Source organism: Petromyzon marinus, chromosome 32 (assembly GCF_048934315.1).
Source record: "Petromyzon marinus isolate PM22_M1 ecotype Great Lakes invasive population chromosome 32, UKy_Petmar_22M1.pri1.0, whole genome shotgun sequence".
Lineage (NCBI taxonomy): Eukaryota > Metazoa > Chordata > Hyperoartia > Petromyzontiformes > Petromyzontidae > Petromyzon > Petromyzon marinus.
Window position 1 is genome coordinate 7,585,373 of NC_133698.1, and position 27,730 is coordinate 7,613,102.

Here is a 27,730-nt window from a genome sequence, read left to right on the forward strand (position 1 = left end):
AGAGGGCGAGAACGGGCCAGCTGCGTGGCAAGGAGTAACAGCAAGCATGAGATTGCGCTCACGACTGTAAAAGTCACGTGCACCCGGTAACAGAAGACACTTCTTGTTGTTGTACTGTTCTCACACGCCCATTCATACTGTCAGCAAGGACCTACGAAAACCTCGGCTTGTGACGCTGCGGTATTATTGCGCGCACTTTGTAATCCGGCCAGGTGGCTCAACCGTCGAGTGTGTGTGTGGCTCGCAAGAGGAAGTCTGCGAGTTCAATTCCTGGTTGCGCGGTTTAAATAGGCAAATCGACCTCGCGTGGTCGCTAAAATTAGTACTATTTCGCTGGGGAAGTCAACAGTTGTTTTTGAGACTGAGGTTTTCTTCCTCGCCAGGTAATGCAGGAGGTCGAGGGTTTCGATCCCGACCCTGACACCTGTATATTTGGACTTTGCATGTTTTCCCCGTGGTCGCGTGGATTTTTTCTCTCGGGGTCCTCCGGTTTTCCTCTACACATTGAGAAACGTGAATTTAGATGATTTCGCTGCTATAAATGACCACGCGAGCCACTTTGTTGAGCTACTATTTGTGACCAGATCGCTTCTGAAAAAGCTAATAGTTCAGTGGGCTTCACCTTGGAAGATAAAAAAATATATATAGTTGTTTTATCTCCATATATATAAAAGGCAAAGTTGTGATTATGTGTGTCCGTTCGATATGTTTAGCGTTCTTCCAGACCAGGGGCGGAGCCAGGATTTTTAGCCCGGGGTGACATTCAACAAATGTTAATTTCAAGAATGATTTATAGAGAGTCGGGCTGTTGAACTAGACGCCATGGGTTGGCGACACACTCTGACAACGCAGTTGCACGGAGTCCGCCAGACCGAGTGTCGTACACTTATACGCAGAATGTTTCAGATTTTCGATTTTTTAAATATTTTTTTAGGGGGGTGACAATCGTCTACCCTGTCACCGCCTCTGTGCCAGACAGAGAGGAGGTGGGTGGGGGCAGCGGTGGGGGTGCTGTGAAAAAGAGCTTTAGAGCTCTTTGGATTCCTCCAGGATCAGTAAATATTCTGACTCTGGACGGGACGAGAGAAGGTGGTGGGGGCACGGCGGGAGGGTGCGGGGTGACGCGGGGGTAGTGCACGCGGGGGTAGTGCACGTGGCGATGGGGGGGGGGTGACAGGGGGGTAGTGCACGTGGCGATGGGGGGGGGTGACAGGGGGGTAGTGCACGTGGCGATGGGGGGGGGGTGACAGGGGGGTAGTGCACGTGGCGATGGGGGGGGACACAATTAGCCCCGCCCCCCCACCCCCTCCCAAGCCCCCCCCCCTCCCAAGCCGCCCCCTCCTCCAGCACGACCGCGCCGCTCTCTCCACCCCCTCCCCCCCTCCCCGTGGCGCGTGGGCGGGAAGCTTCTCGCTCGCCGCCGCCGCCGCCGTCACCGCCGCCGCCCACGAGTCCCCCTCGGCAGAGACACGCGCGGACAGTGCCTGCGGCTTCGTGATAGCCCGAGGACGAGGCGGAAGAAGAAGAGGAGGAGGACGAGGTGGAGGAGGTGGTGGTGGGTGGGGGCCCGTGTGTGCACCCGGCCGCCAATGTCAAGGTAGAGAAAAGCGCGCGAATGTGCCGGGAGTGAAAATAAGCAAATTAATAAAAACAAAAATCCGCACACGTAAATTGTTGAGGTACGGACGACGGTGGTGGCTGAACTGGCGATGTGCGAGTTGATGATGGTCGGGAACTGCCGTAACTGAACTGTGCACTAACTCGTGCGTTTGCTTCAACAAATGCGGCTTTTATGAGCCAAGCTATATACTGTAGCAAAGAAAAAAAAACTACCGCAATTTTTATTTATACTACACAAGGGGACGCGATAGTCGGGGAGTTGCCGCCTGTATTTGCTCTCGATTTAAAAACGCGTTGCCGTTATTACAAATGTAATGTTGTTCCCTGCCGCCGGGGTTTGTATTGTTGAATCGCGAGGCGTTTACGATGCTGCTCTATTGGAGAGGAATGGAGGGGGGGTGGTTGCTGAATGTTTGTGGTGATGTGGAATTGTGTACAGTGCTCTATGCTGGCCAGATGCCGTGGTGCTTAAAGGACTTTTCCCTCTCTCCCTCCCCCCACTATTACTCTTCAGTCTGACCACCTTGCCCTATCCCACCACCCCCCGTATCCTAATTATGCCTTCACTTCCCCCTCATTAGGCGGTATCGTAGGTTATATTGTCGTCTCGACAACCCACGAATACCAAGAACCTCGTGCTTCGACACCTTTACTTCGCCCACCGCTCTCAAACTCTACCCCATTCGTCTTCCCCTCGCTTGCCAGGCCATCACGGCGCTTGTGCCAGGCTAGGTGCACCTTTGAGGCCACGTGAAGTGGGGAAGGGGGTTCGCCCACAAAGAGGTCACGGGGTCAGTCGTAGGGTGCCATGGGTTGACTGAGATGACCGGCCGATGCGCCACCACCTGTGCTCTCTAACACTGCCAACTTGCTGTGGTTTTAACCGCCCCGGCGCTCAGCTCGTTGTTGTGAGCGTCTCTCCGCCCTCCGTTGTTGCTGGAGGGCGACTGCCTCCAACTCCCCAGCAGCGTCCTTCACGAGCCTCCTCCACAGAGGCCGAACTTGACACCGCTTGGTAACCAGTCTTGGGCCATTCCAAGCAGCTCCACATCCTGTACGACATCAGCCCCACATCCTGTACGACATAAAACCCCATCTCTTTTTCAGCCCGCGCCGCACCCATTTTTGCCCTCTAGAATCAGCCAAAAAGAAGCTGCTTGGTTGGACGTGCGATAGTTTGGGCATGCGGGTCTACACGACCCAGCCAACGCTCATTGACGGGGGACCATGTCCATATCTCCCAATGATGTGTCAGCTCACACAATCAAGTCTGGATTGTAGGCAGGCCAGCCTGAATGTTTTAAACGGGTGCAGATATTGCTTTACAGTGCTCCACGTTTGGCACGGATAGATTATGGAGGGCATAACTGCGCACGAGGGGTTGGTCTGGCCAGAATCACCCATAGCCGCCTTTGTCTTCCCAGTCCTGATATTCACACACCATGCCAGGCACTCAATGTTGAATCGACCTCGGGGAGGTCCATAACCAGCCTCGGAGCGCCACGGTGGTGAGATGTTAACTACCTCGCCTGGTATACAGGAGGTCGTGGGTTCGATCCCGACCTTGACGCCTGTATATTTGGAGTTTGCGTGTTCTCTTCCCGTGGTCGCGTTGATTTTTCTTCGGTTTTTCCCTCCACATTTTCTGTGGTCAAGTCGCTTCTGAAAAAAGAGCTATGTACGTCAGTGGGCCTTACTTGGTAAAAATACAAATTGTAGCCATCAATCGGCGGGTGGCCTAGGACTTTCGAGTGCAGAAAATGCTTCTTCAAATTTTTCGTAAATATAGAGAATTGTAGTGCAACTTAAAGGGACTCTGCACGAGTCGTCTCAGGGGTAAGACACTTTATTAATGCCCAATCGCACACCAAGTTTTACCGCCAAAAGACCTCGTTGCTCCAGCCACGTCCCCCTTTTTATCCTCTCCCTTCGTTTATTCTCGGCCTTCCAGAATGTTCCCTGTCACTCCTCTCCCAATCTTATGTCTTCATTAACTGCCACCCCTAACGGTCTTTGACCTCTTCCCAATTTCTTGCCTTTTCCCCAATTGAACCCCAAGGCCAATCATCTGACCTGCTTCCCCTATTAGTATGTATCTTGGTGGTATTAATGTCGATCATATTAGTGATGTTATGAATGTGTAATTAACAATGGTATGAATTATTTGCAATTTACCTATTAGTGGTCCTGACCACTCATAACATATCTTATATCATGTACCATTCCCACCCCCATTTTTTGACTCGATCGATTGAATGAGTGACCCTGTAATAAAGGTTACAGGCTATAGTGCTATGTGGTTGGCAGCAGAGGGCAGTGCAACAAAATCAATTGTACTCTTCTCCAACATCTGTCCAGTTGCTCCCCACTGCCCAACCTGCACTGACCAGTTTTATAAGTATGGTCCAACAAGCCTCATAACCCACACTGTTTGGGGAATTCCTCATCTAGCAGTGGATTGGCAACAAGGGATGAACATGTACACATTTTAATGGGCATGCTTGGGTTTTCAGCATTATTGTTCAAGTATTTTTCTAGAATACACTCTGTGAAAAAGTGTCTACGAGTTGACATGTCAGCATGACCTTACGCCTTAACTTGGAAAATTGCTTGCCCTGACATGTTCGGGGCAAGTGAAAATTCCAGTGCACTGACTATTTTTACTGCATTGATCAGCGACTACTGGTATCATAAAGCGTTGTCTTATACAGTTTTATATGCCATGTGGCTACAGTGTGGCTGGCTGCTGTTGGACATCATCATAGGGCTGCCTTTAACATAACTCCTGATGAAAATACACCAAGACATGGAGGTAAGCATATATTGGCAGGAGATGGCCACAACAATATGCAGTGTAATCTTTTTTTACAAATGAAATGAAATCCTCTCCATATTCAAGGTGATGGATGTGAGCATTGTTGGAAATGAATTAGTCTTGCTTGACACAGAAATGGGTTGAACACTGCATTGGCAAAATTATTTGATGAGCGAAATTGAAATGCCACCATTTTAAATCAGATGACATTTTATATTTCACTTGTGGTTTATTAATCCTTGCTTACACCACAGATTGACTTTTGGAGCATTTTTGAAGTTTTTAATGAACAGTAAAATCATTGTTCATTTGAATGAACCCATGTTACTGTTGCATCTGCTTCAACTGTTAAAAACCAATTGGACTCTTATGTATTTGAATCAACCACAGTAAATAATTTAACATTCACAATTTCCTGAGTGCAAGATGACTTTTGGAGGTCTATAATTACAGTAATGAGAGCAAATGTGCACTACACTATTATCCCTCACACATAAAACCCAATTCTAAAATACAAAATACAAATAGTAGAATGTAATATTTTAAATACTTTCCAGCTTTTTAAAACATATCTGCGGTATGCAGTAACTTATTATGTCCACTTAATGTATCTTAAAATACTAAAACTTATAAAATAATAGAAAAACGAAGTATAAATTAATATTACAAAGCAAATATAAACAATTACCGTACCATATACACACCACCGCACCGTATAAGCACACCATTGTTTTTTGTAGCTATGGGAGGAAACCAGAGAATGCAGATGAAACCATGCAGAACAGGGGCAGAGCATACATACTCCACATACAACAAAGGCCATCCGATTAGTGTGGGGTATTTAACTGAGGCCCTATTTGCCGTGAGGCACAAGCATTATCATATGCACCACCCTGCCACCCCACGTTCCGCTTTCTCTATAGCAGTGTAATTCCCAGGATGCATTATTATGCTTTGCATATTTTTCAGTGTTTCTTCCATATACTATTGTTAGTGTCCAATGTGTCCAATCCATGTCACAGAAGGTAAGATGCATCAATTGAAAACTCTAGTATTTAGGCATAATTGGTATGATGGATTTTATTGTAAAATTAACATTTCTATTGTACTCCAACCTGTTCTTGTTAACTTTATTTAATAATTTTTGATATACTGGTCCTCCTGCAATAATTGCCTCTCGATATACAATCTTATGAGTTTAAAAATAATTTTCCTTCCAACAGCTATTTAACGTTGTAAATCTGACATGTACATGCCGTTTTTCTCATTTATCTTTGTCCCAAATGTTCTGCCTTTTAATAAAGTTATTTAAGTATGTCATTGAATAATATTGGTTGCGAACGCCTACGTATTAAAATGTCATAGTTTGTTCACATTAATTTGTTATTGGTGTGTGGCTGATGGTAGTGGTGCTATAATGTACGTTTACCAATTTCTTAAACAATATTTATTTTTGCAAGCTCCACCAAAAGATAGCCCAAGTATATTTGATGTCTGAAATAAGCCTAACCCAAGTGGACAATCTTGTTGACCCATAATTCCTGTAATCCTCTTGTTAAATATTCTGCTGGTTTATACATTTCAGAATGCCTGCTACAGATTAGCCCCCATTGGCATTACATATTTTAACATAATTCGAATTTTTTCTAAGATGTAAAATGCCAAATTACAACTATTATATTTATACATTTTCAGGAACATTTCAGAATTGTTCAGAAAATTGATTGTTTCATTGCACTTTACATTTAAATATTTATATTAATTATTCTTTAAAACTTCACTGATGAACCTTTAGATGTTATCTTGATTTGAAGCTTTCGTTGCTGTAGGAATCCATACTCTTTGGTTCTTTCGGTAAAGTCACGTAGTTAGAAATAAAATTAAACAAATCACGACGTTTCGATCGCAACACAAGCGGTCGTCATCAGGCAAAGGAGTCGGCCTCTAAAGGCGAACTGTTTATAAAGGTTTGGGGATGGGCGTAGCCCAAGTGTATCAACAGCACCAGGAGCATGGGTGGTGCACGAGTGCCAATGCAGCAACAATGCCAATGTAGCAGCACCTTTAGATGTTATGTTCATGTTCTGGTTGTAGCAATGTACTAACAGTACTGAGTAAATATATTTGCTTAACATAGTTAACTTTCCTACAGAAATAATATGCTGCATTATGTTTGGGCCAGAAATACAGCTTGCACTATTTGTGTAATACATACTTAAAAAGGGGTTCCATTACATTTTGGAAGCGTAAATTTAGTTTTTCATAATGGCTTTCTTCAACTGTCCATCGAATGCAACAGTGGTTGTGGTGCAGCATTACTGTTTTTCTTTTGGCTCGCTCTGTTGCATCCTTTATGTGTGCTCATTGGGAAGTGGAGTGGTGCTGGACCAGTGGAGAGGAGCGTGTTTCTCTGGGTTTGTTGTGCTGTGGGCAGGTCTCGTGAAAAAGCGAAGCCACTTGGTAATCCTAGCAACGGTTCCGCCACGTCAGCTATGAGGCCATTGATCCCTTACTCTGATGATGGGCTCTTATGTACATTGGCAGGGCTTGATATATACTGAGTAATGTGTGATGTTGTAACTTATGTACATAACGCTGGATACTGTTTAATTTAGTAATTAAATTAAGTAAATTTTTGGCTTCCACAGGTAAGGCAGATTTTAATGAATCATAACAATTATGCTGACATATGCTATTTAATCATCTGTTCACTGTAGTTCAGTCTTGCAACATATTTCATTTGTTTATTCCCAGCCACCAGACCAATTGGTTAATTGGAAGAAAGGTTCTAAAATACATTGTTTTTTGCAAACAGATACATTTAATGTTATTTTAACAAACTGTACAGCTGTCAAACTTGTGGCACTCTTTTTTTTAATACACATTCAACATTTATTCTATCTTGGCCAAAATTATTGTCGTGAAGCAATGAATGACACACATACACGATGTTGACCAGTAAAGGATTAGGGTCCCAAATATGAATTGTTCATTGGTGCTATGACTTATCTTTCCTGCTGCCCTGGCTTTCTATATAATTGTACTCTATTAAGTGCAGTGGGTAGTGTGACATCGGAGTTTATTAACACAGTCTTGACACAAGAAGACATTACTTGATCACCCAATGTCGGTGGTGCTCAATGAATGACTCCCGTGTTAGCAAACTGTAGTAAATCCAGCACAACTTATACCACAATATGCTAATAAGCACAAAGCAAAAGTTGCGTAATGCAGTCGCAAAAATTGGTCAGTGATTGTAACTATTATCCTCACCTATTCGTCCCTGTGGCCAATATCACCTTGGCATCTCAAAAGGCAGCAATGTGGAAATGTCGACACTTTTAAGTGTCTACAGCAGTGATTCGAAAATGATCACTTTCAAATAATGTCACAATTTTTCGTAAATTACTTAAATGATTAGATGAATTATTGATGACATTTTCATGATAGTGTGTTAAGCACACCATGAAATGTAAAATTAATCTTTGGCACGGTGCTATATGTCAGTTAAAATTACATGTCATGTTATTAATAAAATTGGGACATTTATGTTGTATCTATAATCCTAATTTATTTCCCTAGGTGGATTAATCTTTTGTCACAGGGATTCTGATTATAGAGCACGTGGTAATGTGTGTATCCACCCATAATAATGAGTCCTGATGACAGTGAGCTCATAATGCATGGATTTAATAACGAGCATATTGAAGTAAAATTTTCTACATTTACCTTAAGCTGTGCTGTTTGACCCTTTGGGGATACATGTACTCATGAAATAGCACATCATCTATACAAGGAATAACATGCAACATTATCTTTGGATGATGTCCTCTAAATATAGTGTATCTATTAAAAGCATACCAAATATAAATTTGCTTTATTAGCATCGGCCATTATCTATCCACTGATAGATAGAAAACCTCCCCAGGATGTTACCAGCCTTCATGCCGCTGTGATGCAATAATCCTTCTAGATTTGAAGTTTTCGTGACTGCAGGGATCCATACTCTTTGGTTCTCTCGGTAAAGTCACGTAGGTATAAAATAAATTATATTATGAGAGTTGCCGTGGCAACTCTCTCCCACTTGAGCAAAAACAATTATTGCTGTTTTTTCTCACCTGATTATGATTGCTTGTGTTGCAATCGAAACGTCGTGATTTAATTTAATTTACCGAAAGAACCAAAGAGTATGCAATAATCCTTACCCAAGCACATGAGATGCTATCACTTTGTGCAGTTGCCATTCCTTCAGGCATGTGTCCTTTGGCTGTTATTACCTCGTCATTCTCGACCATCGGCCACCATTTCCTATAGCAATTTGTCATGTCAATATGTCTCTAATAGGCTTTTGTTCTCTGTTTTGTATGTTCCTCTACCTCTCAGTAATTCCTAGTGTGTTACCTCTCCTTCCTCCTTGCTTCTTTATGTGTGTGTTCAGCTTTTGTTACATTGTGTACCATATGTTGCATTTTTATTTCAATGACAAGTACGTGTGTGGTCGCCAGTGAAGCATATTAGGCTGATACTGTATATATAAAATGTGTCATGGCTGCTATACTTATCCTGACTTGGTAGAGTGTCACTGTCAAAGTTACTTTCTTACTCTTGCACTGTGTGCATCGGTATTAGAGCACCTGTTAATGTCTTGTGCGTTCATGGCTGCAGAGTTGGAAACTAACAAGCTGCACATGTACATGTGTGATATGCCAGCTTTTGTTTGAGACAATTTTGAACATGTTGTTATCCGTTTAATCCTCTTGAGTTTAAAAGAAGCAGCAGTGTGCTTGGCGAAATAAATTGTGTAAGAAGTAGAACGGTCATTCAAAACCAGCCGCGAGTATAAGCCATCCCATCCTTCACCTACATACGGCGGAGTGAGCTTTGTATATCATTGTATACACAAAAGGTGTCACGAACTTTTTCATATAAAATGCTTGCAATGTTTTATATAAGTTGTTGCGTACAGTTGGCCAGTTTTAAAACTTCCTTCAACAACTGGCTGTACATGCAGAGATTATACAAGGAGCAGTGAATGGAGTCGGAGGAAGGCAATCGCAAGTCTTCGATGACAGACTTCCCAGAGGGAGAGTATCCACCGCTCAAGAAGCCCAGGTCAGTGCCACTATTCTCATTGTCCTTTGCTCTACTGCTCTGTGAGCTCTCTGTAGGTGTTGCCTTCAAAACTGGCAGTATCATGGCCCTGTTTACGTGCACCCATCGCACCATTGATACAGACTAGGATCATGTTCAAGGACTGCGTTTGACCGTGTTTCCCTGTGCAGTATTTCTACAAACTGCATATATTGCAAAGGTGATCTTAGGAGCTGTTGCTGTAGATTTCCTCTTACGGGGAACTTATGGTGTTTAAATGAAATGTGTGGGATTGGTCTGCTTATCCAGTTGATGGACATTAAAATAATTATTCAAACTGCATTGCTACCTTCATCATTACAGTACATTTGTATGTACTGTACAACAAACCCCTAATATGCGCAGGTGATACGTTCCTGGAGATCTGGTGCGAATATTATACCTGAATATTTATACTCAAAGCTTTTGATGAAAATAGGGTTAGAGTGCAGAAACATATTATGTTTAAATATAAACTGTACGTATATGTTAATGAATACATATTTCCTGACTTAAAGCTTTCGTGACTTGCAGGAATTCATATTCTTTGGGTCTTTCGGTAAAGTCACGTAGATAGGTTCAAAGGAAATAACAAAAAATGTTCAAAGAAAATAACAAAAAAAATCTCTTTGAACTTTACCGAAAGACCCAAGAATAATACATATATCGTTCTGTATTGTGTTAAATTACGTTAAATAATCATGCGAATACACGTTTAACAGTGCAAATATCAACGACCGTGCTCTCACCGTCAATGCCACTGCCAAGCCTCACAGTACTCTACTTGTTGAGTAGTCTCGTGCTACGGCCCACGAACATTTAAAACACGACCCCAGGAATTTGAAGTAGCACAACAATGAATTTGCCACAAATACGCGAAAACCGCGATTATTAAACACGCAAATACTAAGGGTTTACTGTATGTATAAAATATGCAATCATTGGATGTGCTGCTGAACACAGCTAAGATTCATGACACGATTCTATTTTTTGCCAGTGTAAACTGTGAGTCCCCAGATAACATGCGAGTGCCTGCTGCAAAAACGCTACGTCTGCGATTATGGTGTTAGGATAAAACATTTACCCCGACGTTTACAGAGATTGCATAAAGGTGGTGAATGGTTGAACGCAATGTATTATTTTACTCCTACTATGTAAGCCACCTGGTGCATTTGTTCATTTTGAGCATTTTTCCCAGGATGCACGGCTGAGACGTAGCATCTGGTTTTCACTGCGGTCGTTGTGGCAGCACTGGGGTCACATTCCACCGCAGATAGAATGGACAGTATGTTACAAACTGAAGTAACATTCTTTCTGACTTTCAGTGAATGTTTCAGATTAATGCTCCCTGACAAGAGGTTAACTTTTAATGGCAATACAGGAAATTTAATTGGTAAAAATTTTCCATGATATTTTCAAAGGGCTTGTCATACGATTCCACTGACAGTGTTGTGCAGCCAGTTGCCCTCAATCAATGTTGACAGCCCGTTTGAGAATGCCAGGCTCTTTAAATAGTTACTTTCACTGTCACGTGGCCTTGCGGTGCTACAGTTAACTTTTTTTATTTTGTACATGTGGTAATTGGCTTGTTAGTTCTTTGCTTCGGTGCATCCAATTGTAAATTGTCATTTGGCACGTATGATGAGTTAACCACAGGTCTGTTTTGTTGTCCACTGCAGCTGAATACTATGCAGTTAATCGTGAGTCTTATTAGGAACTACACGATTAAAACAGCACGTTGGTGAAAATGCCATTAAAGTATCCAAAACAATAAAACGTAGGCACAGTGCCCAGAAATGTACCACAGTAAGATGGCCTTGTGCAGCCAAGCAGCAACTATACTTGCTGCAACCATTTACTTGCCGAGTCAAAACTATGATGTCATTGTTTACAGCCAAGCAAACCCTGGATTATTACAAGTGGTAGTATGAGGTGATTGTCACAAGTAGGTGGGTAAAGTGGGTTTTTTTTTACCTCTGTTACCTTTTGCCATATGGCTCACCAGGTTTTGAGTTTTACTAAAAACCTGTTGTAAATTATACTTAAAATAGGAAGGTTATTTCGTTTTCTTGTACCCTTTTTTACGATGATATGTTTGTACCGTAGTTTCATTAACCTTGTGTGTTTGTGTACATTAATGTAAATAGAGTTTGAGAAAATTTGTATTCTTAAATATGAAAGTATTTGAATACAGTGGTACCTCGGTATATGTCGTTAATTCGTTCCAGAAGGTAGGACTTATACCAAAAATGACGTATACAAAACTAATTTTTCCCACAAGAAATAAAGGGAAAATAAATAGTTATTCCAGAGTATAAGAAATTATATTTTATATGGCATATACATTAATGGGGTATAAAATAATTTAGACACTACTTATTACTAAAATGCATACATAAATTTAAATAAATGCTTAAATAAATTAAAATAAATGGAAATAAAAATCAAATTTTACATCACTTTACCTTGCTGAGAGGAGTTGATAGCCTACGAGGATGGTGGTGAGGAAGGGGAGGAGGAGGAGGAGGAGATATTATTTGGAAGGAGAGTCCTCTTCCATTAAAACTTCAGGAAGTTGAAATTCTGGGGTTTTTTTTCTCTTTTCTGTCTTTTTTCTTGACTTAGACCTGGTTGAGGCTCACCAGCTTTGAGTTTTACTAAAAACCCTGTCCATTGAAGTTTGTTTTTGCCTTCTTCTAAGAATGTTCCTGAAGTGTGACATTGTCTGGTCATTCCACACACTACTGTTACGGCTTGTTAGAGCTGTAACAGTGTTGTGTACGCGGGCACTGTACGCGGTGACTCATCCCGACCCATACAAGTTCTAGCAAGCGAGGCGCCGTATCCCAAGCAAGACGTCGAATCCCAAGACATTTTTTTCTCGTCAAAACACGACGTATACCAAATTTGACGAATTCCAAAGCCGTTGTATCCCGAGGTATGTGCAAAAACAATATAGTGTCAAGCAGTGCTGATGACACGTTTCTGTTAGGTGACCCCCTTATTTAGTCAGTTTAACACGTAAGCTTTCGCGGCCGATATCCATAATAAAGGTTTTTCTTATTAGATCCCGTGAATAATTACTTATATTATATTCACGCAATCTTACCCAAAAAAAACCCTTTAGTGTCAAAACTAACCACGGCCTATAATAAATAAGTCACACAGCCATATATTTCCTGTTGCTATATACCCCTATACCATGCCCATTATTCTGTAATGTGCACTGAAGCCTACTTTATTGAGGGTGATATTGGCACGTAAAATAAATATTGGTTGATTGATATACAGGCTTATATATACTCAATATGGAACATAACATCAGAAATAAAGATTGATTGATAATGCTCACATACACAGGCAATTGTAGACATAAAACCACTTAAATGTAAACAAGTGCACACATGAACATGCATAACTACAGATAGTCCCCGAGTTACGATGGTCCGACTTACGATATTTCGATCTTGCGATAGCGACACGACAAAATTGTTAAATATTTTAAATTTCGCGCGGCAGGCAAACGCAGCAGCGTATGAGGTACGATACTGTATGCTGTTTTTGTTTTATAGCAGATAGGATCGTTTCCTGAAAAAAACTTTCTATTAAATTGCAGTTCATATAGGTAGGCTAAGCAGTTACCTTGTTTTTACTTTAAATTTTACTGTGCAATACATTATTGTAATTAATAAATACATACAGTATATAGTTTATACAGTACAGTACTGTAAATTGCTCTGTTTTGCTAAATTATCACCATTCTTTAAGACTTCCGGGTAGGCTAGGCCATCTTCGACTTACGATATTTTTTACTTACGATGGGTCATCGTAACGCATCTCCATCGTAGATAGAGGACTACCTGTATACATTTAAAATGAAACGTACATGTACACATGAAGACAAACCTCCACATTTGCACATAAACACAAGGAGGAGGAGCACAGGGAGAAAGACGTGACTAGAGAAGCGAGGAGAGTCAATAGACAAGAGATGAGAGAGATACAAGGTGAAAATGGCATGGATAGATTGGAATGTGAAAAAGTGAAAGATGGGGAGAGGATTAATAGACAGGGAAAGACCGCCACGAGGAACGACGCTTGTATGCAGACACGTGGAGAGAAATATACATCGGGCACAGAAACGATAAATCCGAGGTGAAGGGGACACATTGCGAGATGGGAGATAAACGGATCTCCCATGACCCCCATGCGTGGATTTTTACAAAAATACATTTTGAGCTGGTGAAATAATATTGGTTTGACAAACGAATTCATAAAAGGCAGTTCTGTACAACTTAGCACACAAGGGCCACTTAACATCAGTTCCGCTTTTCACCGAAATATATAAATTTTGTATAATAATTTTGATTGCATTCACTCTTTCTGTCAAATGGTATACAATTTAATTTAAAATAAATGTCATGTTAATTTTACTATTTTTTGTCACGTAATTAAAATTTCTATATGTGTATGTCAAATCACGTTACCTGAAAATTTTCGAATCCATCTTCGTTGCTATTGTAGTGGCATGAAATGGGTCACTACGTAGCATAGTGCGAGTTGTTGGCAGAGACGGGGATCTGCAATTGCAGCAGCCCTGTCTGTCAGCAGGTCGCGTGATAAGCCAGAGAGAGGGATGTAGGGGAAAGGTGATAGAGGGGGCATGTGAGGTAAGCCCGGGAACCCACGAGTCGGTTCTAGAAGGGGGGCATGGCCGGGGGGGAGCGAGGCCACGCTGGGAGGATAAAAGGGGACCCCGAGCAAAAGCTCAGGGCTGTTGCCTGGGGTGGGATCCCGTTGTGCTGCTGGAGTCTTCGTCACCGTCTACGTCTTCACCACCATCTCGGCGTCGTCAGGCAGTCTGCCGGCTGTCCTGACTGAGAGCTGTAGTTACCTCTTGCGAACTGTGAAGGCTATTAATATAAAGAGTGCCTTCTACTCCTAGTGTCTCCGAGTGCGTGACTACACGATGATGGACGAACTTTTCCCATTCATTTATTTAACAAATTTGAAACAATGCATATAATTGTCATCATTGGATGTATTTTTTTCCCCTTGGTAGGATTTTATCCAAATGCAATGTACACTAAATGACCAAAGCATGACCAATACACACAAACATATGCTATATTTGCATCCCCAACTGCATAGCATATATGAAGCAACATGATTGGCACATTAATGAACAACCCAGAGAGCAAAGTTGCATATCATATTATTGGGCTACTTTCCCAAAGATTGGTTGGAATATTTTAGCTCGCCTGTGGGTCTTGCATTGTTTACTGTGTGTCAAGGGCTGCATTTGCAAATGAGACCTTTGCAGCTGCAAGACATTCTCTTTGATAGTTTATTTTTGTCTGTCCTGTGAATGAATGTTTCCTGCTCTGTCCATTTGTGCTCAGAGCCTACAAATGCTGATTCTCACAGAGTTATCAAGATAATGGAGTCTTTTGGTAATTTAAAAGACAGTCCTTGTATTATTTGTTAATAAAATAAATTTAACAGCTACACAGCCTCTTTACTTTTCCTGTCTGGGTGATTCTATTTTCACTAATTTTGTGTATTTTATTTAAATTAAAAGAAAAAAGTGTCGTTTTAATGAAGCCAGTTTTATTTTTTGAATGTAAAAATATATAATATTGGTGGTGTGGGTATAGTGTACATAATATGATGTAAATAGTATTACATTAATATTCAGTCTGATGCGGCCTTCATTTTCACCATATACTTTTCTACATGGATTTATAGCAATTGTGTAGTGTATTTTATTTGGTTTGGATGAATAAGCACAGTGGCATCTTCCAATGCAATAAATTGGTTTCTCAGTTAAGGAAATGCAGGAGTGATTTTTTTGTGGATATGAATTGTACTCTTAAGCGGAATGAATTGAATACACGTGCAGCAATTGCGTGAGTAGAATAGCCGCTTAAGGCCGTTACTTGTAATTTTGTGCTACTTGTCCTTCGGCCATTAGTGTACCTCCTGTAGCGTCTTATTTAATTGCGATCCTTGTTTCAATGGGAATTTGTTACATTAATTTATACGACACTTCTGAGATTCTGAAAATACTCTTATTATTGTGGTTTGTCTTTCCACACCACTGAATATTCTAGAGCCAATCCTCAAGGCACTCGCTACAAAGCTTGTGCCAGCATTTTACAACAAGCTACAAACTTCTTTGGTTATTTCGGTAAAGTCACGTAGAATTAGAATAAAATAATAAATTGATAAAATAAAATCAATTTATTGTTTTATTCTCATTCTACGTGACTTTACCGAAAGAACCAAAGAAGATGAATCATTGCAGTCACGAAAGCTTTAAATCGAAAAGCTACAAACTGCTTATTTCTAAGGAGATGACACTTCAATAGCACTTGAAAAATGCCAGGGCTTAGCTTTGAAATCCATTAAGTTATTTTGTATGCTGTTGTTTAGTGCAGGTTGTAAGTAGCATGGTCATCCAGATTGAAACAAATCATAGGTATGGGTTTCTGTACCAAAAAATACCCAAAGAATAAATTACTATTGATATTACTAGGGGTTGTTCGGGGGCACCTGTGGCGCCCCTCAACCATTTACGGCCTTCGGCCAGGAATGTCACGAAAAAAATTGCACACGAATGACACATTCACGCAAGCACCCGATGCTCCGTTTTGAAGTTTTAAAATGAAACATTTTAAATTGTATTATGTTTTGAATTAGATGATTGTATTTCTTCATTAAAAGATTATCATTTTACATATGGAATACTTAATTGAAAACGACATTTTGTGTGAATTTCCTCTCGTCGTTAAGTAAATGGCCTTGCTGGGGGTTTGCTTCGATGCGGACTTTCACCCGCCGCTCTATAGCCCCGCCAAGCATTGGTTGGCTGCTTGGTCCCGGTCACGTGACACACTTAAACCAATCCGTGCCACGTTAGTCACAGGCTCAGAATCACAGAGATGGGTGTTTATATATTAGGATTGGATGAAGCAAGGACATTGAGACGTATGGAACAAGATTCATTTTGGATGTTTATGCCTGTGGTGACAACATAAATAGGCCTTCATACAGCAATGAATATAGAATGATGCATGTGATGATATCAAAAGTATATGTCGGTAGAATGGTACTGTAGGTAGGCAGGCAGACACAAGTATGTCTGTAAGTAGGTAGCCTTAAACCAAGTGAGAATCTATGGAGATTTCATATAGCTTTTTCCAAATAGGAACGTGTGGTAACATTTAATTGACAACACAAGTGCAAAGTTACAGCATAGAGAATTGTTGTCATTAGCATTGCTATTATATTGCCCTCAGACCAGGCTGTGGAGAACTGAGAGCACTGAAAACACAGCACATGATGACTCTGTGGTCTGGCTCGGCCGAGGTTTACTTACGTGAGTAGTAGCATTGGTATTGCTGTTTTGTCATTGCCAATTAGAAAGCTGCTGCCCAGCCTGAAGCTGAAGCTGCCGCAGGAACTGGTGCTGGTCATTGGCACAGGTATCAGTGCAGCTGTGGCACCGCGTGTACCTGCCCTGCAGTCCTGGAAAGGCCTTATCCAGGCCTTGCTCGACGCTGCCTCAGACTTCGACCTTCTCGAGGAGGAGGAGAGCCGCCGCTTCATGCGATGCTTGCGCCAGGACAAGAACCTTGTACATGTCGCGCACGACCTCATACAGAAGCTGTCTCCTGTAAGTATGGGGGGGGGGGGGTGTGTCATGCCGCTTGTAGCAAGCATGAGGATAGTTGCCAACTGGTCAAGTTGTGTGTGTTTTTTGGATGAATGCTTTGTGATATATAAATATTTTGTATTTATCATGAGTCAAACCTGATCCGAAACAGGACAAATGTGTCCGTGAATATTACGATGTACTATAATACTCCAAATCAACCATGATTCAAGGCCATGAAGTGCATTATTAGGGTTCAATAATAATAATAATTATTAAAGTGTCTAAATAGGGTTCAATAATTACATATTTACACACCAATGCCTCAACTTAGTCTCAATGCTTTGGGCTATGTGGTTAAATTGTGGCTATTTTTTGCATGTGGGATGAAACAGACATGCCAGGACAAAATGCGCTCATGTGATGGATTAAATCCAAAAACTTCTGCACAAACAAATACTTCCACCTTACTGTTCCTGCCTGGGAATGTCTTCAATGCTTCTCTTCTGTATGTATGTTTGCTAAACTTTTTTCGCACCGTACGTAGCCAAACTTGCTAATGAGAGGTTCTCGCGTGTTGCAGCGAACAGGAAATGTTCGCTCCACCTTCTTCAAGGACTGCCTCTACGAGGTGTTTGAGGGCCTCGAGAGCAAAATGGAGGAGGTAGGCAAGCGTCTGCTGCAGTCCGTGCTGCGGCTCATGGAGGACGGTGCCTTGGCCCTCACCACCAACTTCGACAACCTCCTGGAGATCTACGGCACACAGCGCGGCAAGACCCTCGAGTCTCTCGACCTCAGTGATGAAAAGAAGGTGATGTTAGCTAGCCCCTCTCTCGGAGTTCATTTTCGCAGCGTGGACTATGGCAATGCTGGCCAGTGTAAGCAAATAAAATGTCTTTATTTGGGAACGGGTGGTGGTCGTGAGAATTCTAACAACTGTTGAAAAACATTGTTTTCGTCGTGAGAAGTTGAGTTGATTGCGTGATTTTTGTCTCGATTGATGAGTTACGTTATTAAAGAGGTCCTAATATAATAAGGTTCCACAAAACAGCCAGTGAGGTATGAGGAGGGTGGTGGGTGTGTTGGTTATACATCGACTGCATATGCTGAAAATGCAAGTACAGTCGCTGATCCGGTTGTATATTTTTGTGCAGTCACAAATGACAGCACAACAAAAATCACGGTAAATGTTGTTAGACACTTTGGTTAAATTCCAGCTCTGAGAATTAAAATAAGGGTTTGACTCATCTGATGAACCTTCCTCTGATTGCAAAGCGAATGGGAAGTGCTGCCCTCTACTGTGTGTGGGCCAGAAGTCACAAAGGGATCTCGGGTAGCTCTGTAATATCTGCTTCCGTGGGCCGTTTTCCAACGCAATGGGTTGCACTGCTCTGTTAGAGATCTTAAAAGATACATGATGCCAATGATACAATAAAATTGGGTAAAATATTTTTAAATTTCTTTTAATTAAGATTTCCTCTTAGCACAGACAAGTAGGTAAATTGAAAAAAACTAAAATGTAGAATCAGAATCTACTCCAAATCATGCTTCGCTATTTTTCTTTCTGATTATCGAGTTGTAGGTTCTTATCAAAATAGCCCCTTGAATCTCTGCCGATCCTCATCCCCTCATCATTGTGGATGGGTCCTTGTCTGTGCCCGGCAGGTGTTGGAGTGGGCACAGGGCAAGCATCCACTGAGTGTCCTGCATGTGCACGGCGTTTATACCAACCCCAGCGGCATTGTGCTGCACCCCGCCGGCTACCAGAATGTGCTCCGCAACATTGACGTCATGGTGAGCCCTTCCCTTGAGCTCCTAGTGAACTTCTGCGCTTTTCTGGGATAACGTGGGCAACATGACGTTTGATGTGCGGTCACGTTTGGTTAATTTGTAATTGTATAAGTCATACGCCTGACTGACATCGCTTGGTCTTTAATTTGGATCTTATTAACCACATTGGTAATTGGCATAAATAGGTGGCAGTTACATATACACTGTACGCACGGCCAAATTATCCTTGTGATTACTGGGATACTAGGTGTTATAGCCTCAGGCTATAACAGCATTTGATTTTTTAAATGTAACTGAGCAAAAACTCAACACATTTTACAATAACGCTTCCTTGAAAAGAAACGTATAGTGCTGAGATTTGAGTGTTATCCCCTTGTCGTGTGTGTGGGTTTTCTCTGGGTGCACTGATTTACTCCCACATCGCACTCGTTAATGGGATTCGGCATACCTCTGCAATCACGACCGTTTTGTAAAAGAGTTGACAATGATGCCTTTGTATGTACATAAAGGGTATTTCTAAAATCTATGTATATACGCTCTTAATCATTCATAAGTGGCTCGATTTGACTTAATGAGGAAATATTTAATGTCAATATCTGTCATGTTTTGCTTTACTCCTTCGCTTATATTCATTCCTAAAGACCGGAGGTTCACCAATTAAACCCAGTGGCAGAATAGTCTTATTATTGCTCACCTGCCCTTTAATTTTTCTCGTGTATGTTTACTTTGAATTGCTGCATTGTTTAAAGACCCCCAGTTGTTATCCCAGTTGCGAACACAGCGAACTCACTTGGAATCTGTAGCCAATTTCATATCTTAAGGGAACCACTTTCATTCGGTCAACATCTGTGTCATTAAAAAATGTTTTTATAGAACGTGCATACAATGATCGGCTTATATTCTTAGCTCTTTCGGTAAAGTCACGTTGAAGGGAAACAATTAAATAATAAAATATATAACAATTACACTTTATATTTGTTTTATTGTTTCCCTTCAACGTGACTTTACCGAAAGAGCTAAGTATATGAATTACTGCAGTCACGAAAGCTTTAAATCAAAAATGATCGGCTTATTTATATTCACCGATGGCTTGTGCGCCTCTCTCTTTGACGGGCTTCCGTTTTAGATTTTTGCACATGCGTATTTTTTGGACACGTGTGTTTGGACGTGTGAGACAGCGTGAGATCCAGCACCTGTACGAGAGCCGGTCGTTCGTGTTCCTGGGCTGTGGTCGAACAGTCGATGACACCACTTTCCAGGCGCTCTTTCTCGAGGCTGTCAAACATCGCTCTGACCTTGAGGTATTATTGAGGGTTGCACTCATGACACACAACAAAGTGCTTGCCACAAATGAACCACATCCCTTGCTGGTCTCGTCAAGGAGCATAAATCAATCGCACCACCTCCGGTCATCCCCGCAGCAGCGGCTTTTCGCGAACCCCATCGAACAAAGATGGTTACTGCATAGCACGCTTTCAGATGCGCTTCTGCGGCCGTCTGGACCGCACTTCCGATATTAGGAAGCCACGGGAGCTATGCACTTTTAAATGTACATTGAAAAGTAATTTCTTTAGAACTTCTTTTTGTCTTTAGTATTTTGGCCTTCCTCTCACACCGCCGATTAGTATGGTTGGCTATGTACGGGTGCGAAAGAAGTTCAAAATATACATACATCATGTTAGTTTACTTCGAGATTTTGGTAACTGAGCTTTTCCATTTGCACTTGCAGAACATTGCTTAACATCCATTATCATTACCACACATGCTGCCTTACAATTAGAAAATAGTTACTCGAATGCATCTGGAAAATACCCTATCTCCAAAATAGATATGTTACATATAGTTTTAAATGTTTTACAACTTAGAAAAAAGTGGGTATAATGAATCGTATTGCATCAGCAAATACTAACTAACAAACACTATGCAAATACGAATAATATGCATGAAGAATATAATAGAAAATTAAATCAAACACTACCTTTGTGTTATTTGATGCACTTTTATACCACTGGCATCTAGTTTTGTAATGAAATGTATTGTTTTTGACTAAAGTTGGCATAAAATGGAATTAAACATTTTTTTTCTCATAAGTGGGCTCTCTGTCACTTAATTGGGTCTTAATTTGAATCCTTGATTGATTCCCCACCCTCTCCCTCCCATAAATGATTTTACATAACAGTAAATTGACAATTAAACCTGTGATTTTAACAAACTCGCAGCACTTCATGCTGGTGCGTCGGGAAGACCCAGAAAGTTTCAAGAAGCTGCGCGAGAACATGCTGGACAAGGGCATCAAGGTCATCTCATACGGAGACGAGTATGAACACCTGCCAGAGTACTTCCAGCGCCTCGCCACTGAGATTTGCCAGCGGGGAAGTGCAGGTGGGAGCAGTGGATGAGTGGAAGATGTATTCTTGTTGAACAAAAACTATTGGCTTGTGGCTTTGTAATATTTACTTACGATTACTGTCGTCAAAATGACGATGGCTGTCGCATAAACTTTTGAGTTGGTGGTTTTGGTATCCTTTGTTTAATCTTTTGTTTTTAATGTATGGTCTTTGAGATGCAGGATCATTCTTGGATTAACGAACCATTCCGGCTGACATAGGTCCTTCTGCAGTGACTGCAGGGGTGATGTTAACATTGGGCACACAAAATTAAGCTCGCTGACTTTGTTTACTTTAATCAGCCCGTCTTCCCTGTGGGTGGGGGAGTCAACAGGGGATGCCCTATGTTGAGGCTCACCCCTGCCAAAGGAATATGGAATTTCCACTATTGGCTCAGGGCTGTAAACGGGAGATAAGTACTGCTGCTCATTTGAGCATGAGATGTCTGAGCTTGTTTTTACTTTGTTCATCGAGCATTTACATTGACATATAATTATGATGATAATTCATTTGGACTCGGGTGAGTATGGAGACATTTATCCAAAGCTGCTTCATAAGAATTCACCTTCCATTTCGGTGTTGCTGCTTGTATTGCAAGTGTCACAGACATTTTGCGAGGCAAGCGCCAGTGTTAGAAGGGTTTCATTTAAAATGTTAGGTCATTGGTGCATTACTCAGCCTATTAGTGTGAAGCAAAGTGGTAGTTTAGGGTAATTAGTGGATTGGCAACAAAAAAAACATTACTTCCTGCCTACCTGCCTTGGTGTATTTCTCCACATGGCTGTGTGCTCTAATGCATTACAATACTGTGCCTAAATACTATCAAATGGTTAATTGATTAGATTAGTAATGTTACCACTTATCACTTTTGTGGCTTCTGGAACCAGACGAATTTTGGGCTTATTCCTTAATGGATAAAAATTATTAAGCAAGGTGTGAAATATTTAACAAAGATATCAATGCATTAAACAATAGAGGCTACTGTGTATGGTTTAAGTACATAAACTATAGTCTTGGAGAATCTGTCATTAAATGTGTTATGTATGAATGTATATTTTATGTGTATTGGTGCTTGTTCCTTATGTATAAATAATGTAAATGTAAAAATGATTCAAAAATATTTTTTATATGTATATATAAAAAAAAGTTGTATTCTTCACTAACAATTGGGTGGAGTTTCTCCCATGATCCAACAGTCACCATTGTTGCCAGGTGTTACTGACTTTTAAGCCAGCCATGGTGATCAAAGCCAAATGATGATCTCTGAGCCTTGCTGTAATGTGGTTTGTGAATGGGACACAATAGTGATGTAATCTGTGTATCAGAACAGCGTGCTTACTGCTTTAAATACACAAATGACTCGTTTTAAATGTTGCACCCAAAGTAATCTTGGAAAAAGCTATCTAAAGCACAGTGCACGATGAGCTGTCATGCTGGTAATTACCTGAAGTTAAGTCTTGCCCACATGATTTACAGCTCTTTCATAATTGGAGCAGGTCGTTAATAATGGAGACTTAGAAGGCGTGGGTGAGAGACTTTGGTGAAATGGTATAAATTATGTTTGGTCATGTTGACACCTGCGCATTTCCTTTCAAATTAGTGACGATTGATTTGAAATGTTTTGAGAAAATAAAATAAAGGCATTGGCGCCTGATTCTGTAACTACACCAAGAATCTGAGAGTGGTAACAGGCATGTGAGTAGCTCTTAAGCATGTCCCCTGCATGAGGTATTCTCGTTGTGTGGGTTTCAGCCAAAAAAAAATATACTTGAATGCATGAAGACCTGCTGTTGACTGACACTGGAGTGAATGTGGGTTAAACAGTTTGAGAGGGGACACTAGCAAGCTTTCGCTATCCTGTCTTGCAGTATCGAAGGTGACAGAGAGGTATTATATTACCACTGAATAGGAGAATAGGATCACAGATATGTGTAAGTAATTTGGCACAATGCCGATCATCTCAACACAATACAACAAAACTTTATTCTCCGTGGAATAATGCAAACACATAGAAGAATGGTGGGTGTAATGTCTCATGCAGGAACTAACAATCATTGCCTGCCTTCATAGCAAAATTAAATAACATGTGCCTGCCCAAAGCAGAATGTAATATGCCGCAGTTTCAAAATAATTTTTTTTTATCTTGTCCACATGACAGCTTTTGACTGTGGTGCCGACTAGTGACAATGATGACAGGCCTGTTTTAATTCGCATTGAATTTTGTTGCAAAGTTGTTTAAACAATGTTTATGCTATTACTCTGCAGATCAATGTTCCCATTTCGATGCTTTCCATTCCTAGTGGTTCTGATTGGAAGGCACACATTTTTTCTGTGTTCCAGTATCAGGTTTTTCCCCTTTTGGTCACCCTCACAGTACTGTACCCTCTTTCATATCTGCAGTAGGATACGCTGAATGCTCCAGAAATGTTTAGGTGTTAGTAAATTCATGTTTGAGGGTACACACTGTTGGATTTTATATTATTTTTAAGTAATCCTAACTTTCGGTAAAGTTACGTAGAAGGGAAATAATAAAATAATAAAAATACAACTATTTTATTCTTTTATTTTTAAATAAAACAATTTTATTCTTTTTATTATTTTACTACGTGACTTTACCGAAAGAACCAAGAATATGAATCGAGAAAGTTACAATAATATCAGCTTGCATTGGAAACATTAATTTATGCTGTCATATTGTAACAAAATATCCAATTGAGTTACTTAATTGGTCACCTTGAACAATTAAATTGGCTTTAACACAATGTGATTGAGTGCATTTGTGTGTATTAAGGACCATTGTCATGATTCCTTAAGGTCGTGTTGTTTGTTTGCATGTGCAGCCGCTAAGCTTGACAATGGAAATGTGGAGCTCTCCAGGTCCCAGCCTTGTTGCTACACAGGTATGTTGTATTCAGTTGTGTATTTCCAAGGCAGTTTTGGTCTGTTGCAACCAAGTTGTTTAGGAACCATTCGAAATTTAAGATTATTTGAAAGTGTGTCTTGTTAAACATTGTTTTGGAAAAACTGACTTTAAATGACTGCCAACTTATAGATTATAATTTATAACCTTTACGAGTCTCTCCCAGGTGTGTGGTATGAAGCATGTGGACACCTGCAGCCACTTACAAATGAATCATGTCGCGAGACCAACTCCCAGCTAGCCGTGTCTCAAATAATTGTGTTTCATGAACACACCCAAATTCCCCTACGAGCGTTAAAACCACTAATGCCTTACTGCCGTTACATTCACGATGCTAAGCGTTAATACACCCGTTGGATGTTTAAAATTTAAATGACACGGGTGAGTGGTGCAACCAAACAGAGGGAGTCGCTGATCCAATGTCGGGTTCGTTCCTCCCATTGGTTGTGGCAAATGAAGATAATGAACAATTGTCAGTCACAGCAAAACATAGAGTTTTTTGCTCGTGTTATAAAGAAGTTGGTGTTATAGGGGAATATATCGAGAGAAAATGGGAGACTTGGCATTTTGTATTCATTCTGCTGTTCTGATAGAAATTGTTCATCTTTTTTCCCAGTTTTTATAAAAAAATGTTATATATTGCAAACATCTATAATCGATTTCAGATCTATCTTTTAAAATTAATTTTAAGTACTTAAGTAGTTTTTTTACCTGTTCCTGTACTGAACAGTAGTTGCATTATATTTACGGTTCAATTAATGTTAAACAATTCCCATCGGTGATGTAAACATGTAAGCGCAAACATTACCCAATGATAATTGAGATGTTTTCACTGACTGGTGTCTCTGAATCAGCAATGTAAATTTCCACGTCACACTTCTGCTTTTCACTGCTGTTTATAGGAAACAAGTTTTGTTTTCATTTTTCATAGGTCCCATAGATAGTGTACATGTGTTGCACCAATTGAGAGGCAGTGGTTTCTCACAAGGGGGGGGGTGCAGCTTCACGAAGTAGTGCTTATTTTATTGATCCTGGATGCATGATTTGCTCATTTGATCCTAGCTGGGATTTAAACTATTGATGTTATAAAGGGAGCACTACTTCTCTATCAACAGAGCTAATGTTTAAAATAAATTCGAGTGTTTTGAATTACAAATTATTTTACTGTGTTATGTCTTTCAGAATTCAAAACGGAGGTGAAAAGGGAAGATTGTGTGAGCAGCGATCAGCAGTGATGAGTCAAGATCTGCTGTGGATAAAGAATCCAATGCCTCGTAGCGGCAGGCTGCTTTTAGCACATGACCAAGAGGCACGTGGGAGGGGGGGGTTATGATGACTAACAAAGTGGTCACGGGATAAACTCTTGTTGTCAGCAGCTCTTTCTCCTATGTCAGCGGTTGTCCTGCTGTATCGGTACCACCTGATAAAGGTCGCTTGTGTCGCGATCGAAACGTCGTGATTTATTTTATTTCTAACTACGTGACTTTACAGAGAGAACCAAAGAGTATGGTCACGGGATATGGGCTGGGAAGACAGGTGGGTTATAAGCATGGACTGATTATTACAGGTGTTGAGGATTGAGACAGAGGTGCAGGAGGAGGGAGAGGCAGGAACAAGTTTTAAGGGGTCAAGCTGTGAACTGAAATAAAGCCGTGTGATGGAATCGAGTTGATGAAAGACTTTAGCATGAGAACAGGGTGCCTGCCGTCAGCTCCGATTAATGTGAAGCCACCACACCGAGACTGCCCCCAGTTCACTGCTGATGTGTGGGGCTGCATGCACGACTTTGTACCAGCTACACTGTCATACAATACTTCGGAAAAGCCTGGCAAAGCAAGAACGATATACGTACATTTGCTCATAATTTTTTTTTCAAAAAATGTTAACGTCTACAAGCAGGAATGCTTTTATGTTAAGGTGATGTATAATGCGGCGAGTGTAGACTACAACTTGTATAATTTGCTTAAATGCTCAGGTTCATGGTTGTGGCCTCGAACTCAAATGCAGAGTATACCTTCAAATGCTAAAGTAGCTCAAAGTTTGACGAGGGGATTTTTACTGAATAAGCGTATGCTAAAATATGAATTTGTAATGGAAAAAAACAGGGTCATGCTTTTAAACGTGTTAATCCTGCAAAAGACGAGCCAAGGCTCAACATGCTTCACATTTAAAGGATTTAAAAATGATCACTTGTGGTTGAGTCTTCTGCTGTCAAATCATCCATCAACCAATATTTTACAACACTTAGAGCCACACAAAAAGTTTTTATGGCTTTGTGATAAACTAAATTTTTTAAAGTTCCCTTGGTATACTTATTTGTTGTGTTTGATAGGGCTAATACTTGACATTGTATATATCAATTTATTAGGACCCAAAGGGACTGGTTTGTATTTAATGGCTACATTTTCTAAAGTATTTTCTGTTTGTATGTGCTGTTCGCATGTGTAAGTTTGTGCCAACCGTGACGCCTGCTTCATAAACGCATTTTCTGCAGACAGACTGAACAACAACTCAGCCTCTTGTCAATTCAAATACTCATTTCAAACAGTTGCTGCATTGTAGTTTTACATGCTGTAAGAATTGACGGTACAATTGTCATCTGGAAAATTGTCACTATATTTCCAGTTTTGTGAATTGTTTAACATTTGTTTAAATTGTTTAAATTCAAGGCAAACCGTTGCATTTGTTTTAGTGAACACGTTCACATTTGTTGACATGAAACCAATTATACACTGAGGACTTCAAAAATAATATAAAGGGATTTTTAAAACAAATTTAGACGTTTATAAAAAAAATAAGTGAAAATTCTGTGAACTTGCATTGTAGTCTACAAATATTTTTTTCATGATATATTAATACAGTATATGATGACAAAAAAATGTTTTAATATTTAAGCAGGAATTGTTTTGATCAGCGTTTGAGCTTTGTTGCAACCACTTTCATTTCCCTGCGTAGACTGCAAAGTAACTTGCAATTGTGTTTTCGCAGATACCCTTAGTGATTTGCATTTTCTGTATAGACTGACAAAATTATGTACATTAATAAAGAACCGTTAACAAATTGGCCAAACAGAATATTTCAATATGATAAACGTTACAACGTTACTAACTTTGTTTACATTAGATCCTTTGTAATGTAATTAGTCTTGACTACCTCAGTGTAGATATGGTTTTGCAGAATGAGATCACAAATGAAAGTAATTCTTAACAGTGTATAACTAGATTGAGTAAATGTTTTCTAGCCAGTTAAAGTGTGCAACATTTTCCGAATAAAGTATTTTTTAGAAATATTTGCAAGTACGTGCTCATTGATGTGTGCAATATGTGAATACACATCAAGGAATTGCTTTTTCAAGTCGCTTGTTTGTGTTATTTATTTCAGCAGGAAGTGCTCAATGAGCTTCTAGACAA

General features: G+C 40.5%; 1 protein-coding gene across 5 annotated transcripts; it reads left to right on the forward strand.

Annotated features, from left to right (window-relative positions):
- Nucleotides 1–1,376: 1,376 nt before the first annotated feature.
- FAM118B (family with sequence similarity 118 member B) lies at nt 1,377–27,609 on the forward strand. Of its 5 annotated transcripts, XR_004403750.2 has the most exons (11): nt 1,377–1,597; nt 4,355–4,432; nt 9,447–9,547; nt 16,958–17,243; nt 17,806–18,033; nt 18,888–19,016; nt 20,192–20,314; nt 21,233–21,395; nt 23,269–23,331; nt 24,241–24,300; nt 25,503–27,609. XR_004403750.2 is itself a non-coding variant. In XM_032964517.2 (10 exons), exons 3-10 carry the CDS (start codon nt 9,468–9,470, stop codon nt 25,553–25,555), a joined length of 1,122 nt encoding a protein of 373 aa, XP_032820408.1. In that variant the 5' UTR covers nt 1,380–1,597; nt 4,355–4,432; nt 9,447–9,467; the 3' UTR covers nt 25,556–27,609. The 5 variants fall into 5 exon arrangements, 4 of the variants coding, with proteins under 4 accessions (XP_032820410.1, XP_032820408.1, XP_032820413.1 ...); XM_032964517.2 differs by lacking the exon at nt 23,269–23,331 and having other exon boundaries at nt 1,380–1,597; XM_032964520.2 differs by lacking the exon at nt 23,269–23,331 and having other exon boundaries at nt 1,382–1,597; nt 16,991–17,243.
- The last annotated feature ends 121 nt before the right edge of the window (nt 27,610–27,730 follow it).

Bases quoted from the DNA above. Each gene is read 5' to 3' on its own strand.
- FAM118B (XM_032964519.2), top strand. From the start codon at position 9,468: ATGGAGTCGGAGGAAGGCAATCGCAAGTCTTCGATGACAGACTTCCCA. The intron at 19,017-20,191 runs GTGAGCCCTTCC...CGTGTGAGACAG, and splicing joins TCCGCAACATTGACGTCATG to CGTGAGATCCAGCACCTGTA. The intron at 21,396-24,240 runs GTGGGAGCAGTG...TTGCATGTGCAG, and splicing joins TTGCCAGCGGGGAAGTGCAG to CCGCTAAGCTTGACAATGGA.